We start from the raw sequence: 18,675 nt of genomic DNA, 5'->3' as shown, positions 1-18,675 counted from the left end.
CCAATGTAGTGCACTACTATTGACCTGGTCAGAAGTAGGTGTCATTTGGGACAGAGCCAGTAACTCTCCTGTGTATGAAAATCTTTTGTCTTCTTTATCGTTATCTCCTCCCCTCCTCTATCACCACACCACAAACCAGCTTCAACACAGTCCATTTAAAAGTCAAATACATACCTCGGAATACTATTACTATAGTGTTTTTTAATGTCATCTGTTAATGTCAGACATAAACATACAAACAACTGTAAGGTACTGGTGAAACGCAGTATTTTAACGTTTTAGGAACTTGCTTATCCAATTGGAAAATCAATTTGACAATCCAAATCATGACCTTATTTTTGTTGTATTTATTTCCCATCACCAGAAACATTTTTTAATCACTGAACAATAGATGGCCTAACTTAATCTATTCCTAACTCGGGATAGTTGATTGACGATACATCGACAACGGTATTAGCACAATATATTGACTGGCAAATCAAGATATTTTCCGTTTTTTATTGTTTGATCAGTAGCACCACCTGCTGGATAGGTTTAACGTTGCGCCTGAAAATTATGGGTGCATCAAATTTGCCAAATTTAGGGCTGGTTTCCCGGACAGCTCCATTGAACATGCTTTTAAATCTAGTACTAGGCTTAATCTGTGTCCGGGAAACCATCCCAAATAGTATAGTTAGCAAGTAAGTGAAACTACCTGTTCCATGCCACTGAGAAAAATTGCATAGAGACGGATAACCAATAGAAAACATATCAATGGCGCTCAATGCAAACCAATATACATCAAAAACATACACCATGGTGAATGTACAAGATTAAAACATTCCATTTGATAGAATATAAATACATTACATTTTTATTAATTACATCTCTGAAGATCTAATCAGTCCGATGAAGTAACTGCAGAAAAATAACTAAGCCGAATGAAGCATCACATATGGGGACGGTCACCACCAGCATGACTAGTATCTATGTGGGCCCCTACCACAGTTTACACAGCTCAGCAGTATCATTAGCTCCATAGAGACGAAACCCAGGATAGAGGGGCTGAGGAAATGTGGTGTGGACTTTGTGGAGGAGGGTCATTGTGTCAGAGATGCTGTAGAAGGACAGAGTACCTGCCTTGTGATCCAGGTACACTCCCACTCTGGAGGACCAAGGGCCCGGTACATTAGTCACAACATTATTGTGTATGAAACGATAACCACCCGTAGAGCACCCTAAACTCCAGGACTTGTCATTGGATCCGAATGCATGACCTGCCCTTGTTCTGCTGATGTCTTTATATGAGACTGCTGTATGAACCCAGTGCCCACTCCACTCCACCTCCCAGTAACAGCATCCAGACAGACCCTCTCTACACAGAACCTGGTAGTAGTTGGTGAATCTGTCTGGATGGTTAGGATATGATTGGGCTTGATCTGTAAAGGTGACCTTTCTCTTCCCTTCAGTCAGAAAGAGTTCTTCACATGCTGTGTTTGGGTCCAGTGTGAGCTGACAGGAATCTGTGAGAAGAGCAGAGCAGAGACCAGCAGAGTTTAGAACAAGTTGTCAAATAATGTATCCACAATGTTAAAAAAATCCTGTCTTTTTTCAGTAATTTACTGGCAGCACAGTAGCCAGTAGGTTACTGTAGATTTACAGGAAAAGCTTTTTTTGGTGCTACAAAAATACAGTATGGGTTGGTACTGCAATATAGTAAATGATTGGCAGCACAGTAGCCAGTAGGTTGCTGTATTCTGTGGCTGTACCCATTTCCCACAATGCACCATAATTTCAGTATGCTGCAGTAAATGAACAGCAAAACAGTCAATACAGTAATTTATTGTAAAATTACAGCAATTGCTAACAGTGTAGCTGAATGTCATTGAGCCCCCATAATGCATTGCTTTTACAGTACTGTAACAAAGAATTCCAGTAGCTAATTTAAGATTTTTAGCTGTACATTTTCACCAATTTGTTACAGTGTACCCGGTATTTGATAACAGCAGAGCAGAGATCAAAGGAGCAAGACAATGAATCAGATAGCTGCAGTACCCAGTCTTTGACTATATCCACTATTGCTATAGTATATATTCCTATCTCAGGGTTTGTGAGGAGTGTCCGTATAAAGAGCATTAGTGATAGAGATAGCATCAACTGAGATTACACCAATCGGATTAAAACAGTTCCCACATTAATATTGAGGTCAATTGATCTTGACCAGTTCTACACACACACACACACACACACACACACACACACACACACACACACACACACACACACACACACACACACACACACACACACACACTTCTGCGCTAAACTATGCCATTAGCTTTTCGTTGCTGCTTAATATTGCTGCCGCGGTAACATCGCTGCTACCCGCTAAACATTGTCTGTTTTCTGCAACACCACCCCAGCCTCCACCTGTTTGTTTCTGCTATTTGTTCCTGTCAGGGGGATTGGTATATATCTCGCTCACTGCCTGTGGTTGATTGATAATGGTAATAATGGTACTCATTGATATGGCATCGAGGCATCCCCTGAAGTAGCATTGCCTAATGCCAAGACCAAATCTATTGTCATCTCTTTTCTAATAAATGGTTAAACGAATGAGGGTTTCCTGTCTGAACTGTTAGTTACTTTGAATAAAGAGACTCACATTGTAAGAACTGTTCTCTGGTCTTGGGCTCTGTAGGCAAAACATCCACTACAGACAAACAAACACATTCACAGAGAGAGGGAATGTTATCGTCATACCATATTGCACATGTACAGTGCATTGTTGTGTTACAGTGCATTATTACATTACAGCCTTATTCTAAAATGGATTTAATTGTTTCTTTCCCCCTCAATCTAAACACAATAATGACAAAGCAAAAACATATATATTTTTTTAATGTATAAAAAAAACAAGTATTAAATTTACATCAGTATTCAGACCGTTTCCTTAAGACTTTGTTAAAGCACTTTTGGCAGCGATTACAACCTCGAGTCCTCTTAGGTATGACGCTACAAGCTTGGGACTTTCTCCTATTCTTCTCTGCAGATCCTCTCAATCTCTGTCAGGTTGGATGTGGAGCGTCGCTGCACAGCTATTTTCAGGTCTCTCCAGAAATGTTAGATCTGGTTCAAGTCCGGGCTCTGGCTAGGCCACTCAAGGACATTCAGAGATTGTCCCGAAGCCACTCCTGCGTTGTCTTGGCTGTGTGCTTAGGGTCATTGTCCTGTTGGAAGGTGAACCTTCGACCCACTCTGATCTCCTGAATGCTCTGGAGCAGGTTTTCATCAAGGATCTATCTGTCCTTTGCTCTGTTTATCTTTCCCTCAATCCTGACTAGTCTCCCAGTTCCTGCCGCTGAAAAACCTACCCACAGCATGATGCTGCCACTACTATGTTTCACCGTAGAGATGGTGCCAGGTTTCCGCCAGACGTGACGCTTGGTATTCAGTTCAATCTTGGTTTCATCAGACCAGAGAATCTTGTTTCTCATGGTCTGAGAGTTCATTAGGTGCCTTTTGGCAAACTCTAAGTGGGCTGTCATGTGCCTTTTACTGAGGAGTGGCTTCCGTCTGGCCACTCTACCGTAAAAGCCTGATCTGAAGGTTCTCCTTTTGGAAGGTTCTCACATCTCCACAGAGGAACTCTGGAGCTCTGTCAGAGTGAACATCGGGTTCTTGGTCACCTCCCTGAGGTAATCAGTTTGGCCAGGCGGCCAGTTCTTGGAAGTGTCTTGGTGGTTCCAAACTTCTTCCACTTAAGAATGATGGAGGCCACTGTGTTCTTGGGGACCTTCAATAATGCAGAACTTTCCCCAGATCTTTGCCTCGACACTATACTGTCTCGGAGCTCTATGGACAATTCTTTCGACCCCATGGCTTGGTTTTTGCTCTGACATGCACTGTCAACTGTGGGACCTTATATAGACAGGTGTGTGCCATTCCAAATCATATCCAATCAATTGAATTTATCAGAGGTGGACTCCAATCAAATTGTAGAAACATCTCAAGGATGATCCATGGAAACGGTATGCACCTATGCACAATTTCCTGTCTCATAGCAAAGGGTCTGAATATTATGTAAATAAGGTATTTCTGTTTTTTATAATAAATTAACAAAAATGTGTAACACCTGTTTTCGCTTTGTCATTATGTGGTATTGTGTGTAGATTGGTGAGGATTATTTTTATTTAACCCATTTTAGAATAAGGCTGTAACGTAACAAAATGTGGAAAAAGTCGAGGGGTCTGAATACTTTTCGAATGCACTGTTTATGAATTGTAGGGAACTTTCAGTGATCTAAAGTTGATGTTCTTATTATTTTCAACGTACCTGTAGTCGAGATCTTGGTCCATTCTCTTTTAAGGAAGTATTCTAGTTTCTCTCTCAGCTCAGACACAGTCTTACTCACATATCCAAAGTACTGAAGAGGACGGACAGTGATGCTGGGTAAGTCTGAAGAAACACTGGGACTGGAGAGAGACTGATAACTCTGGGGAGTCAGACAAACGGACAGACAAATAATTGAGAGTTTCATCCATTCTACACTGATGAGTAACATGTACAGTTGAAGTGGGAAGTTTACATGCACTTAGGTTACAGTCATAAAAACTCATTTTCAACCACTCCGCAAAATTCTTAGGGCTGCAATCCCGTTAACGGGATTGATATGACAACAGCCAGTGAAAGTGCAGAGCTCCAAATTCAAACAACAGAAATCTCAATTAAAATTCCTCAAACATACAGTGGGGCAAAAAAGTATTTAGTCAGCCACCAATTGTGCAAGTTCTCCCACTTAAAAATATGAGAGAGGCCTGTAATTTTCATCATAGGTACACTTCAACTATGACGGACAAAATGAGAAAATTTTTTCCAGAAAATCACATTGTGACGTTTTCTGTAAGTCTTCACAAGGTTTTCACACACTGTTGCTGGTATTTTGGCCCATTCCTCCATGCAGATCTCCTCTAGAGCAGTGATGTTTTGGGGCTGTTGCTGGGCAACACGGATTTTCAACTCCCTCCAAAGATTTTCTATGGGGTTGAGATCTGGAGACTGGCTAGGCCACTCCAGGACCTTGAAATGCTTCTTACGAAGCCACTCCTTCGTTGCCCGGGCGGTGTGTTTGGGATCATTGTCATGCTGAAAGACCCCGCCACGTTTCATCTTCAATGCCCTTGCTGATGGAAGGAGGTTTTCACTCAAAATCTCACGATACATGGCCCCATTCATTCTTTCCTTTACACGGATCAGTCATCCTGGTCCTTTTGCAGAAAAACAGCCCCAAAGCATGATGTTTCCACCCCCATGCTTCACAGTAGGTATGGTGTTCTTTGGATGCAACTCAGCATTCTTTGTCCTCCAAACACGACGAGTTGAGTTTTTACCAAAAAGTTATATTTTGGTTTCATCTGACCATATGACATTCTCCCAATCTTCTTCTGGATCCTCCAAATGCTCTCTAGCAAAATTCAGACGGGCCTGGACATGTACTGGCTTAAGCAGGGGGACACGTCTGGCACTGCAGGATTTGAGTCCCTGGCGGCGTAGTGTGTTACTGATGGTAGGCTTTGTTACTTTGGTCCCAGCTCTCTGCAGGTCATTCACTGGGTCCCCCCGTGTGGTTCTGGGATTTTTGCTCACCGTTCTTGTGATCATTTTGACCCCACGGGGTGAGATCTTGCGTGGAGCCCCAGATCGAGGGAGATTATCAGTCGTCTTGTATGTCTTCCATTTCCTAATAATTGCTCCCACAGTTGATTTCTTCAAACCAAGCTGCTTACCGATTGCAGTCTTCCCAGCCTGGTGCAGGTCTACAATTTTGTTTCTGGTGTCCTTTGACAGCTCTTTGGTCTTGGCCATAGTGGAGTTTGGAGTGTGACTGTTTGAGGTTGTGGACAGGTGTCTTTTATACTGATAACAAGTTCAAACAGGTGCCATTAATACAGGTAACGAGTGGAGGACAGAGGAGCCTAGTTACAGGTCTGTGAGAGCCAGAAATCTTGCTTGTTTGTAGGTGACCAAATACTTATTTTCCACCATAATTTGCAAATTCATAAAAAATCCTACAATGTGACTTTCTGGATTTTTTTTCGAATTTTGTCTGTCATAGTTGAAGTGTACCTATGATGAAAATTACAGGCCTCTCATCTTTTTAAGTAGGAGAACTTGCACAATTGGTGGCTGACTAAATACTTGTTTGCCCCGCTGTACATGTATCTTATACCATTTTAAAGGTAATCTTGTTGTTAATCCCATCAGCGTGTCTGATTTCAAATAGGCTTTACAGCGAAAGCACCACAAACGATTATGTTAGGTCAGAGCCAAGCCACAGAAAAACACAGCCATTTTTTCCAGCCAAAGAGAGGAGTCACAAAAAGCACAAATATAGATAAAATTAATCACTAACCATTGATGATCTTCATCAGATGACACTTATAGCGCTTCATGTTACACAATACATGTATGTTTTGTTCGATAAAGTGCATATTTATATAAAAAAAATCTCAGTATAGTTTAGTTTAGTTTATTTTATTTTTACAGGGACAGTGCTCATTAATCAACGTTTCAGTAAAAGTGCCGGTTTTAGCCAGCCGGCTAATTTTCAACCGCAGTCCCTGGGCAGGTTATTAAAAACAATTACAATATAGACAATAGCACCATAGAACAAGCAAGACATAGCAACATAGGACAAGCAAGACATAGCATACAGACAGAGCAACATAGAACAAAAAGCAGCAAGACAAAATTCATAAAAGCAACAAAGTGTTTCCACACCTCACAAGCTACAGACAACAGACAACATGGAAAGCGGCAACACACAGCTAGGGACCATGTTCACAAATCTGATTGACCTTTAGCCAGGTCTTCAAGCATTTTGTGAAAGTGTGATATGTGGTGCAGTTATGTGTGTCTGATGGCAGTGTATTCCAGACATGGGAAGCTCTCACAGAGAATGCAGATTTACTAAAGGTGCTTTTCCTTAGGGGAACTATACAGTCACCTCTCATGGCAGACCTTGTGGATCTGCTGCCATATGTCTGGGTTTTCTGTTTAACAAAAATATTGAGTGGAGGGGAGCCAGGCCATTAAGGATCTTGAATACAAGACATGCGTCGGTGTATTGCACAAGATTTTCCCAACTCAAGAGCTCATGCTTTCTAAGGATGTGACAATGATGATGGCTATTGGGCTTCCTATCAAGCACTTTGAGAGCCTGTTTGTAGACAGACTGAATAGGTTTTAATGTTGTACAGCAAGCTTGGGCCCAACTAGTCAAGCAGTATGTTAAGTGGGGGAGTATCATAGATTTGAAGTACAGTTTTGCTACCTCTGTAGTCAAACACTTTCGTATAAATCGGAAATTAGCTAGATTGAATTTAGTTATTTGAATTACCTTTTTCACATGCTTTTTAAAAGAGAGGTTGGAATCAAGTATGATGCCAAGGTACTTAAAATCGGATACCACCTGGAGCTTCTCCCCTGACACATAGACATCTGGCTCAGTAGCATCCGTTGCCCTCTTTGTGAAGAACATGCAAACAGTTTTTTTCACATTGAGATGCAAACACGAGTCACTGAGCCACTTTGTAACCTGGACCATTACAGTAGTGAGTTCTTGTGCAGCTTGTTGTTTGCTCTTTGCATGCACATATATCACTGTATCATCTGCATACATTTGAACTTCAGACCCAGTACAGACAGAAGGCAGATCATTAATGTACAGGCTGAACAGGAGGGGCCCCAGTATTGACCCTTGGGGCACGCCCACATCATAGCTACGAGTGGGCGACAGCTCATTGCTCACTCTGACACACTGAGTTCTGCCTTCAAGGTATGATTTCATCCATCTCAAGGCATCAGGGGAAAAGTTGAACTTGGACAATTTTGTGATGAGAATCTCATGGTTAACAGTATCAAAAGCCTTCCTTAGGTCCAGAAACACAGCCCCAACAGCACCCCCTTTGTCCATCTTGGACTTCACATTTTCAGAAGAAAGCAGTTGGCCGTTTCTGTGGAGTGTTTCGCTCTGAAGCCAAACTGCATGGAGTGTAATGTGAAGGGGCTGTTGTTGAGGTGGGCAATCAGTTGTTCTGCTACACACTTTTCAACAACCTTTGACACCACAGGTAGTATACTAATGGGCCTGTAGTTACTCACGTCAGCAGGGTCGCCTGATTTAAAGATGGCCGTTATTATGGCCGACTTCCATACCCTTGAAACACACCGAGACCAATAGATGTGTTGGTGACCTTAGTAATGGGGCCAATGAGTGACTCTTTGTAGTTTTTAAGAAAGGTAGAGTCCATCCCAAACACATCTTTGGCTTTAGAGTTCTTTAGTGAGCTAATCACCTTGTTCACCTTTGACTCAGAAACCTACCTTATGATGAAGACAGGTTGAGTGTCATTCACTAGCACTGAGCCCAAGAAATCAGTGGAGGGGTTCTGTGTCAGTAACCTGACAGAGTCAATAAAGTAGGAATTGAAGGCTGTTGCTATTTCAACTGCATCCTGTGTTAGATTGTTATTCACCATGATTTCTAGTCTTTTTGCAGTGTTACTATGGTCTTTCCCTGTTAACTTTTTTAGATTCTCCCATATCAATTTAGAATTTCCCTTGGCACGTTATGTTCACTAGTTTCAAAAAGATCTGGTGATATTGCAGAGAGCCACGTCATTTTACAGAATGACTCATTATAAATGTAGATGAAAATACAATTGTTAGACATGGAAATATACATACACTTCTCCTTAATACAACCGTTGTGTCAGATTTCAAAAAAGCTTTACAGAAAAAGCAAACCATGTAATAATCTGAGAACGGCGCTCAGAGAACAAATAGATATCCACCATGTTGGAGACAACAGAAATCAGAAATAACATTATAAATATTCACTTACCTTTGATGATCTTCATCGGAATGCACTCCCAGGAACAAATCCAAAGTCATGAAGCGCGTTCCCTAGTTGCAGACGAAATGTCAAAAAGTTCCGTTGCCGTCCGTAGAAACATGTCAAACGATGTATGGAATCAATCTTTAGGATGTTTTTAACATAACACTTCAATAATATTCCAACCTGAGAATTTCTTTGTCTTCAGAAAAGCAAAGGAACGCAGCTACCTCTCATGTGAAATGCGCGTGACCAGCGCGTGACTGCTGGCAGACCTCTGACTCATTCCTCTCTCATTCGGTCCCACTTCACAGTAGAATCCTCAAACAAGTTTCTAAAGACGGTTGACATCTAGCGTAAGCCTTAGGAAGTGCAACATAACCAATATCCCACTGTGTATTCAATAGGGCCTGGGTTGAAAATCGACCAACCTCAGATTTCCCACTTCCTGTTTTGATTTCTTCTCAGGTTTTTGCCTGCCATATGAGTTATGTTATACTCATAGACATCTTTCAAACAGTTTTAGAAACTTCAGAATGTTTTCTATCCAATACTAATAATAATATGCATATATTAGCAACTGGGACTGAGGAGCAGGCAGTTTACTCTGGGCACCTCTGGGCACCTTTCATCCAAGCTACTCAATATTGCCCCTGCAGCCATAAGAAGTTATTAACAAACTATAGTTTTGGCAAGTCGGTTAGGACATCTACGTTGTGCATGACAAGTAATTGTTCCAACAATTGTTTACAGACAGATTATTTCACTTATAATTCACTGTATCACAATTATTCTGACATTTAAGTGGTGAACCTAACTGACCGAAGACAAGGAATTTTTACTCGGATTTAATGTCAGGAATTGTGAAAAACTGAGTTTAAAGGTATTTGGCTAAGGTGTATGTAAACTTCTGACTTCAACTGTATCAAGGCAATATAGTTTTACCTGCAGGAAATGGATGTGGTCCTCTGTGTGTGAGAGCTGGTCACACACAGCGTTTCTCTTCCTCAGCTCAGCTATCTCCTGCTTCAGTTGCTCCAGAAGTCCTTCAGCTTGACTCGCTTGAGCCTTCTCTTGGGCTCTGATCAGCTCCTTCACTTCGGAGCATCTTCTCTCAATGGAGCGGATCAGCTGAGTAAAGATCTTCTCAGTGTCCTCCACTGCTGCCTGTGCAGAGTGCTTTTAGGACAGAGAGAGAGACAGAAGAGAAGGCTTCATGTTAAACATGTTCTCTCTTTAACTAGGAGCCCAGACAGCCTGTTCCCCACAGTGGGGATCAGTGAGTTCGGAGAGGGGTCTCTCTCGCTCTCTCCGAGAGAAGTGAAAATGTGCATCTCTGGTCAATATTCACCTTGAGAGACTCCACAGCCTGTTGGAGCTCCTTCAACTCCTTCTCTCTCTTCTGGACTCTCTGCTGGACCTTCTGCTGACTCATCCCCAGTTGCTTCTGTGGAAAGTCACTATTCAATGAGTTATCAAGCTTTATTTGTCCAATAGTTCCACTAACACCGTAATGAGACATAGGGCCCATAGAGAGTAAGGTCTAAAATAATGAGGAAATACCTTCGCAATATGATCATTGATATGTTGCTATGTAAACCTACATGTATCAAGTAGTTTACACTGAACTTTGGAGTCATGAAAGGGCATATTCTAAATGATAATGGTGTTTGGCTTGAGAAAATGGTGATACATTTGGGGCATCTAGGTTAAAGTAATTATGTACTACATCATACATTTCGTATTATATGGTAATTTCCATGTAAAATTACCCATGAGCACCAGCATGTGAAGTTCATAGGAGCATATCAAATTGGGTGTCAAATGAAAGCTAAGAGTATATTTTGGGGAAATTAAGGCATAGATACATTTTCAACCATTTTCCCATCTTAAAAATTAGGCACATGTTTCCATCCACAGTTTTTATGCGAGTAAAGTCATGCTATATACAAAAATGTATCACAACAGCTTTGAAGGAAACAGGAAGGCTCCGTCCAATTTTATAAATGCCGACAGAACATTTCTTTGTTAGACATGGTGGGAGGGATCTTTTTGTGTCGGTAAAATGTATTACGCTAGACATTGTGGAAATGCCTTTAAGCGCAAATATTGATTTAACAATCATCCAATTGGGAGTCACGCGATGGCATGGTGTGTGGTCCTCCAACTAGGACTCGGGAAACCATTAAGTTTATTAGGCTACAGATTAAATACATTATTATGTATTTCACAGGGTGGTGAAAGTGCACACCTTTCCAAGGTCACTGTATGTCAACAAGTCAGTTTGGTGGATTCACACCACTGGTGGAATTTTTTTGCATATTTTCTTTATGCATATTTTAAAAATATTTGCATGAGAATCTGTTGCCAATTGGATGGAAACCTAGAAACTAATGGCTTTGATTTCTGGTCAAACAGATGGAAAAGGGGGTATTAGACAACATCTACCAGAAAAAATGTCTTAAAAGGTATTAGAAATACATCAATTACAGACCCCTGCCAATTAATATCAACACTTATATTTTGTTTGGATAAATTATTTGCCTTCTGTAAATTTAAGAAATCAAATCAAATCAAATCAAATTGTATTTGTCACATACACATGGTTAGCAGATGTTAATGCGAGTGTAGCGAAATGCTTGTGCTTCTAGTTCCGACAATGCAGTGATAACCAACAAGAGCGTCTGCTAAATGACTTAAATGTAAATGTAAATGTAAGTAATCTAACTAACAATTCCAAAACTACTGTCTTATACACAGTGTAAGGGGATAAAGAATATGTACATAAGGATATATGAATGAGTGATGGTACAGAGCAGCATACAGTAGATGGTATCGAGTACAGTATATACATATGAGATGAGTATGTAGACAAAGTAAACAAAGTGGCATAGTTAAAGTGGCTAGTGATACATGTATTACATAAGGATGCAGTCGATGATGTAGAGTACAGTATATACGTATGCATATGAGATGAATAATATGAGAGCTCCTCCGCTCTCTCCACTGGCTTCCAGTTGAAGCTCGCATCCGCTACAAGACCATGGTGCTTGCCTACGGAGCTGTGAGGGGAACGGCACCTCAGTACCTCCAGGCTCTGATCAGGCCCTACACCCAAACAAGGGCACTGCGTTCATCCACCTCTGGCCTGCTCGCCTCCCTACCACTGAGGAAGTACAGTTCCCGCGCAGCCCAGTCAAAACTGTTCGCTGCTCTGGCCCCCCAATGGTGGAACAAACTCCCTCACGACGCCAGGACAGCGGAGTCAATCACCACCTTCCGGAGACACCTGAAACCCCACCTCTTTCAGGAATACCTAGGATAGGATAAAGTAATCCTTCTCACCCCCCTTAAAAGATTTAGATGCACTATTGTAAAGTGGCTGTTCCACTGGATGTCTTAAGGTGAACGCACCAATTTGTAAGTCGCTCTGGATAAGAGCGTCTGCTAAATGACTTAAATGTAAATGTAAATAATGTAGGGTAAGTAACATTATATAAGGTAGCATTGTTTAAAGTGGCTAGTGATATATTTACATAATTTCCCATCAATTCCCATTGCGTTACCAAAAACCCACATATTTTTAAAAGCCCCGTGCATGATGGAGCTTTGGCCTGGTGACATTACCAGGTGGTAAATTCGTTAATAGACCAATTAGAAAGAGTTCCAAACATCTCTGCCAATAACAGCTAGTTTTCAGTTTCCCCCTCCCCACTCAGACCCAGACCCAAATTCTTGCTTGAGAAATGTATCTTCGCTAAGAAGCTATTTGTTTCTTTTAGACCATTTTAATAGAAAACAATCATGATTTGGTGTTGAAAAAAAAAAAAAAATCTGCGTTTAATCTGCGTTTGAACCTTTAACCTTGAACCTCTGGGGGCAGTATTTCATTTTTGGATGAAAAACGTTCCCGTTTTAAACAAGATATTTTGTCACGAAAAGATGCTCAACTATGCATATAATTGACAGCTTTGGAAAGAAAACACTCTGACGTTTCCAAAACTGCAAAGATATTGTCTGTGAGTGCCACAGAACTAATGCTACAGGCGAAACCAAGATGAAACTTCAAACAGGAAGTGAGCCAGATTTTTGAGGCGCTGTGTTCCAATGTCTCCTTATATGGCTGTGAATGCGCCAGGAACGAGCCTACACTTTCTGTCGTTTCCCCAAGGTGTCTGCAGCATTGTGATGTATTTGTAGGCATATCATTGGAAGATTGACCATAAGAGACTACATTTACCAGGTATCCCCCTGGTGTCCTCCGTCGAAATTGGTGCGTAATCTCCAGCTGCATGTATTTTTCCATGTGATTCAGAGGAGAAACCAAACTGCCACGAATGACTTATCATCGAATAGATATGTGAAAAACACCTTGAGGATTGATTCTAAACAACGTTTGCCATGTTTCTGTCGATATTATGGAGTTAATTTGGAAAAAAGTTAGGCGTTTTGATGACTGAATTTTCGGGGTTTTTTCTCAGCCAAACGTGATGAACAAAACGGAGCGATTTCTCCTACACAAATAATCTTTTTGGAAAAACTGAACATTTGCTATCTGAGAGTCTCCTCATTGAAAACATCCGAAGTTCTTCAAAGGTAAATGATTTTATTTGAATGCTTTTCTTGTTTTTGTGAAAATGTTGCCTGCTGAATGCTAGGCTTAATGCTATGCTAGCTATCAATACTCTTACACAAATGCTTGTTTTGCTATGGTTGAAAAGCATATTTTGAAACTCTGAGATGACAGTGTTGTTAACAAAAGGCTAAGCTTGAGAGCCAATATATTTATTTCATTTCATTTGCGATTTTCATGAATAGTTAACGTTGCGTTATGGTAATGAGCTTGAGGCTATAATTACGATCCCGGATACGGGATTGCTCGTCGCAACAGGTTAACGGCAGAAGCACTGCAAGGACGACTGTCGCCAGGAAATGTCCCGCCATCACAGGATCCTTCTGAGCCGGTGTAGGGACCTGACTAAAACAGAAAAGCAAGCTGATTTAGTTTAATTAACATAAAATTATTATTTTTGTTTTTTACCCGCTTTTTTTTCATTTTCCACCTCTACAGTAGGTGGCGGAATGCACATATAATTGTTGCTAACGCCATTATACCAAAAATGGGGAAGACGACTAGTTTTCATGCAATTTCTTTCACTTGAGAAATACTGCTCCAAACATCTTAAGTGAGATGTAAAATTGCGCACCTAACACCTCTGCAAAAAATGTGCAAATGAAGTACGGATTTCTTGCGTTCTCTTAGATTAATTCAGACTATTTTGAGAAAGTGTACTGGTTTACGGCATCTCGAGGGACAAACGGTAACATTGCGTTTTTCAAGCGTAGGTATGTTAAGGGGATATGCGAGCGCAGACGTTCACTTCGCCTAGCCGAACCTAAGTAGGGGGTAGGAGTAACAGGTTAAGGGGATATGCGAGCGCAGACGTTCACTTCGCCTAGCCGAACCTATATATGCGGAAGAGTGTGCAAAGCTGTCATCAAGGCAAAGGGCGGCCACTTTGAAGAATCTCAACTAGAAAAATCTATTTTGATTTGTTTAACCTTTTTGGGTTACTACATGATTCCATATGTGTTATTTCATAGTTTCGATGTCTTCACCATTATTCTACAATGTAGAAAATAGTAAAAATAGAGAAAAACCCTTGAATGAGTAGGTGTGTCCAAACTTCTGACTGGTACTTTATATTCTCACAGTTTGTGTTACTTCTGCTGTGGGTCAATTATATTTCAAATATATATAATTCAAACAGACTTAGTTCCTACTGTATCTTTAAGTCTTTGTTCATCAGACAGTCACCAACATGTTGAACAGGTCCTACCTGTTTCTCAGTTCTCTCTGCTGCAGCTGACACTGTATCATGGCCTTTATGTACATCCATCACACACAGCATACAGATACACTGCTGATGTGTACGACAGTAAAACTCCAGCAGTTTGTCATGATGAGAGCAGATCTTCTCCTGTAGTCGAGCTGTGGCTTTAATCAATTTGTGCTTCTTAAAGGCAGGAACTTCATAGTGAGGTTGGAGGTGAGTCTCACAGTAAGAGGCCAAACACGCCAGACAGGACATGAGGGCTTTCTGCTTTCTGGTCCCAGTGCAGAAATCACACGCCACATCTCCAGGTCCAGCATAGCACAGAGTAGGAGGGGTAGCAGCCTGGAGTACTGTCTTCTTCAGTTTCTCAACTACCTCAGCCAACATGTTATTTTTCCTCAGAGTAGGCCTTGGAGTGAAGGTCTGTCTGCACTGGGGACAGCTATAGACCCCTTTCAGAACATTCTTATCCCAGCAGTCCTCAATACACCTCCAACAGTAACTGTGTCCACAGGCAGTAGTGACTGGCTCCTTCAGTAGATCCAGACAGACAGAACAACAGAACTGGTCCTGATCCAGGAGAACTCCTTGCTGAGCCATTTGGACTGTTGTTCACTCTCACACAGAAAGATACTCCGATCAGCTTTGTTTTCTCAGGAGAGAGTTTGTGGGAGGGAGAGGGACTTCCTGGTTCTGGCCAGAGGGGTGGGGTTAGAAAGAGAGAGAGAGAACTGGGGCGTGTTCAGCAGGATGCAACGTTTTAGAACATTCAGATATAAATATGTTATGTAGAATTAACATGCCACTCCGACATGTAGAATAAGGAATCACTTCGTCTCTATTTGTGTATTTCTATCTGCAATGTTCAAGAACATTTTGCAACTGAACGTGGCCCTGCAGGCAACTTCAAGAGAGAAACAAACCGTTTTGTTCCTAGGTTAGGGCCTGAAGTTTAATATGGAATAAATCAAACAATTAAACATTCTCAAATGCGAGTTATTAGAATATATGAAGTATGTTGTTCAAGGTTCCAGTTTATTTTTGTATAATTAGTTAGGTTGGAGTTAGAAAAGACCAAAGTTGCTTTTCAGATAAGCAGTGGGTTGGGTTTGAGGGAGTTTAATTAGGCTGAATCAGGGTGCACCGGGCTATGGCCCATGACATGACCGGGCAAAACCGGTGAGGGAGGAACGCTCTTCTCAAATTGAACAGTGGGTGCCCCGGTTGGGCAAGGTTTGCCATCCGTTTTGAACTGGACACTCGGCTCATGCCCAGGACGCAGCCGGTTACAAAATGAATGCAATTACTTTTCACCCAGTGCAAACTCCTCCTACCCAGTTAACCATACCATTTGAGCCCTCTCAGTCCCGAGACCCCAGTATCACGTTTCAGGTAAGACCCAAATGCAGACTGTGTTGAAGTAACAATGTTTATTATAGCAACAGGGGAAGGCAAACGACAGGTCAAGACAGGCAGAGGTCGGTAATCCAGAGTTGGGGCAAAGGCACAGGACGACAGGCAGGCTCAGGCAGAGTGGTCAGGCAGGCGGGCTCAGAGTCAGGACAGTCAAGGGTTAAAACCAGGAGCGAGAAAAAGAGAGACATGGGAAAATCAGGAGCTGAGACATAACGCTGGTTGACTTGACAAACAAGATGAACTGGCAACAGACAAACGGAGAACACAGTTATAATTACCCATGGGATAATGGGGAAGATGGGCGACGCCTGGAATGGGGTGGAGACAAGCACAAGGACAGGTGAAACAGATCAGGGTGTGACACCCAGCAAAAATGGTCTTTTCATTGATGACTTTCATTCATCTGCATGTCCAGCTCTTATACTGTATTTAGCCTCACAATGAAGTGTTTTACCCATTTCTTTTCAGGATAACCAGGGCTACAAGTGGAACACAAAACTATTTGACAAAATCCGTTTTATTGACAAATGTTTAAAAAAAAATATATATATATATATATATATATATATAAAAAGGCTGCCAAAGCAAAAACCTGATAAAAATGAATTTATATGAAAGCTGTACAGAAATTGTTTGCTCACTGGGAAATTAATATCCAACTAGTCGATGACAACTATGTGGAGTTTGTTACAGTATTGTAGACACTATGTCCTAGGATTTCCTATGATCTTCTATGTAGAAGAACCCCTTACCTTCTAATGACTCTATTGTAGTTTGTGGACATCAAAGAGCAAAGCATGTTCCATGTTGGTGAATCTCAGCTTTTCATAAATACCTTTTAATAGTTTGTTGCTCAAGCCATTCGGAATCTACAGACATTTATTTTTTATTTTTTAATACCTGGCACCGGGCCCCTTCGGGATTCGCCCTCGTCTCACAAACACCGCTCTAGCTCAGCCCCCGTTAATTACACAAACTGGTTGGTATCTACAGATGAAGAAGAAATAGACAAATCCAAATGTTCCAACCCCGAAGTCTGTAGCTCAAACACATAATGATTCAAATGGGTTAGAAGTTCAAAAGACACCGCCGTTATGGTGGAACTCAATGGGTTAATCGAATCCCCTACCACACCCAATTCTGTTTTTAGGGGCCCCCCAATCAAATTATTATTTAGAAAATGTATGGAAGTCAACTTACTAGCAGTATAGTAGTAGAATACACCATGTGGAATTTCGAACTTCGGTTGTGCATCAGCAGTTTTCCTCTTGTTATGTCAGTCGCTGATAGTCACTCAATTAGCCCGTGTCGTTTCACATTTTATAGATTGCTAGGTAAATTAGTCTAGCCTGCTGTCTAAACTTTGTAGTAATCATGGCCAAATTGCTGACTGGGCACGCAAGATATGTGTCCAGGGGCCCTGACCTCTTGATTTTGTTAGTCACTCTCACTCAGATATCATATGAACGTGGCATAATGCCGTGTTCACGTGTGTGTCACAACTTCCTATTTCTTAAATGTGATGTCATAAAAATGACTTATTGTCATTGATGTACATTCTGGCCGGAACACTTATACTACAAACCAATAAGATTTTAGCGAGCTTGATAAGTTAACTAATGTTGCTTGCTTAACATTGACAATATTGTCAGACTAGCTACATTATCTATATTGATAGGGTTGAGTTTGTCAAAAACGGATTTGTTGTCATCTTTTGGTTGAAAGGTAAAATGTCAGTGGTGAAACGTCACAACCCGGCAACTCGGGCCACAACATTTTCTCTGAGCCTCCCACTTGTAATTCCGACTTGGACGGTCATTCAAGGGAAACTTCCCAGTCAGAACAAGGAATTTCCGATAACACTGATAGCATGTGAACGTGGCATTTGTCATGGCAAAATATGTAGAATTGCAGGAAATTTGCTTTAAAACTGCCCATTTCTCTCTCCACCCAATGCAAAAATGAGTAGAACGCCATGAAATTTGTTTTAAAACTTTAAACGTTTCTCTCTGCCCCATGGTAAAATGTGTATAATTGCAGGACATTAACTTTAAAGCTACACTTTTTTCTCTCTGCTGCCAAGGTGGACATTAAAATGTTTTGCAGGCCCAGGAAAATGCTAAACGGCACCTGTGTAATATATCCCCTCGTGAAGGCAGAGGCCCTCTCTTCGAAATCTTTATGGGGAGGAAGTGAGTATTTCCCATGTTAACAATTCAATATTGGGCTATGTACAATGCTTGCCTGTTTCAATGAGACAAAATGGTGACGAAAATAAATTACAGTGCCTTTGGAAAGTATTGAGACCCTTTGACTTTTTCCACATTTTGTTATGTTACAGCCTTATTCTAAAATGGATTAAATAAATAAAAAAAGGCACATGACAGCCCACCCAAGATTCTCTGGTCTGATGAAACCAAGATTGAACCCTTAAGCCTGAATGCCAAGCGTCACGTCTGGAGGAAACCTGGCACCATTCCTACGGTGAAGCATGGTGGTGGCAGCATCATGCTATGGGGATGTTTTTCAGCAGCAGGGACTGGGAGA

The 18,675-nt window shown here is 41.3% G+C and overlaps 1 protein-coding gene across 1 annotated transcript; it reads right to left on the bottom strand.

Moving 5' to 3' along the window:
• Nucleotides 1–181: 181 nt before the first annotated feature.
• Nucleotides 182–15,393, bottom strand: LOC115134517 (tripartite motif-containing protein 16-like). Its single transcript, XM_029668577.2, has 6 exons — nt 14,716–15,393; nt 10,227–10,322; nt 9,821–10,054; nt 4,315–4,474; nt 2,645–2,692; nt 182–1,502 (listed from the first exon to the last, which is right to left on the bottom strand). The coding sequence occupies exons 1-6, from the start codon at nt 15,310–15,312 to the stop codon at nt 979–981; spliced, it is 1,659 nt and encodes a 552-aa protein (XP_029524437.1). The 5' UTR covers nt 15,313–15,393; the 3' UTR covers nt 182–978.
• Nucleotides 15,394–18,675: the final 3,282 nt, after the last annotated feature.

This window comes from Oncorhynchus nerka, linkage group LG9a (genome assembly GCF_034236695.1).
Source record: "Oncorhynchus nerka isolate Pitt River linkage group LG9a, Oner_Uvic_2.0, whole genome shotgun sequence".
Taxonomy (NCBI): Eukaryota; Metazoa; Chordata; class Actinopteri; order Salmoniformes; family Salmonidae; genus Oncorhynchus; species Oncorhynchus nerka.
This window is presented reverse-complemented; position numbering and strand designations above follow the sequence as displayed.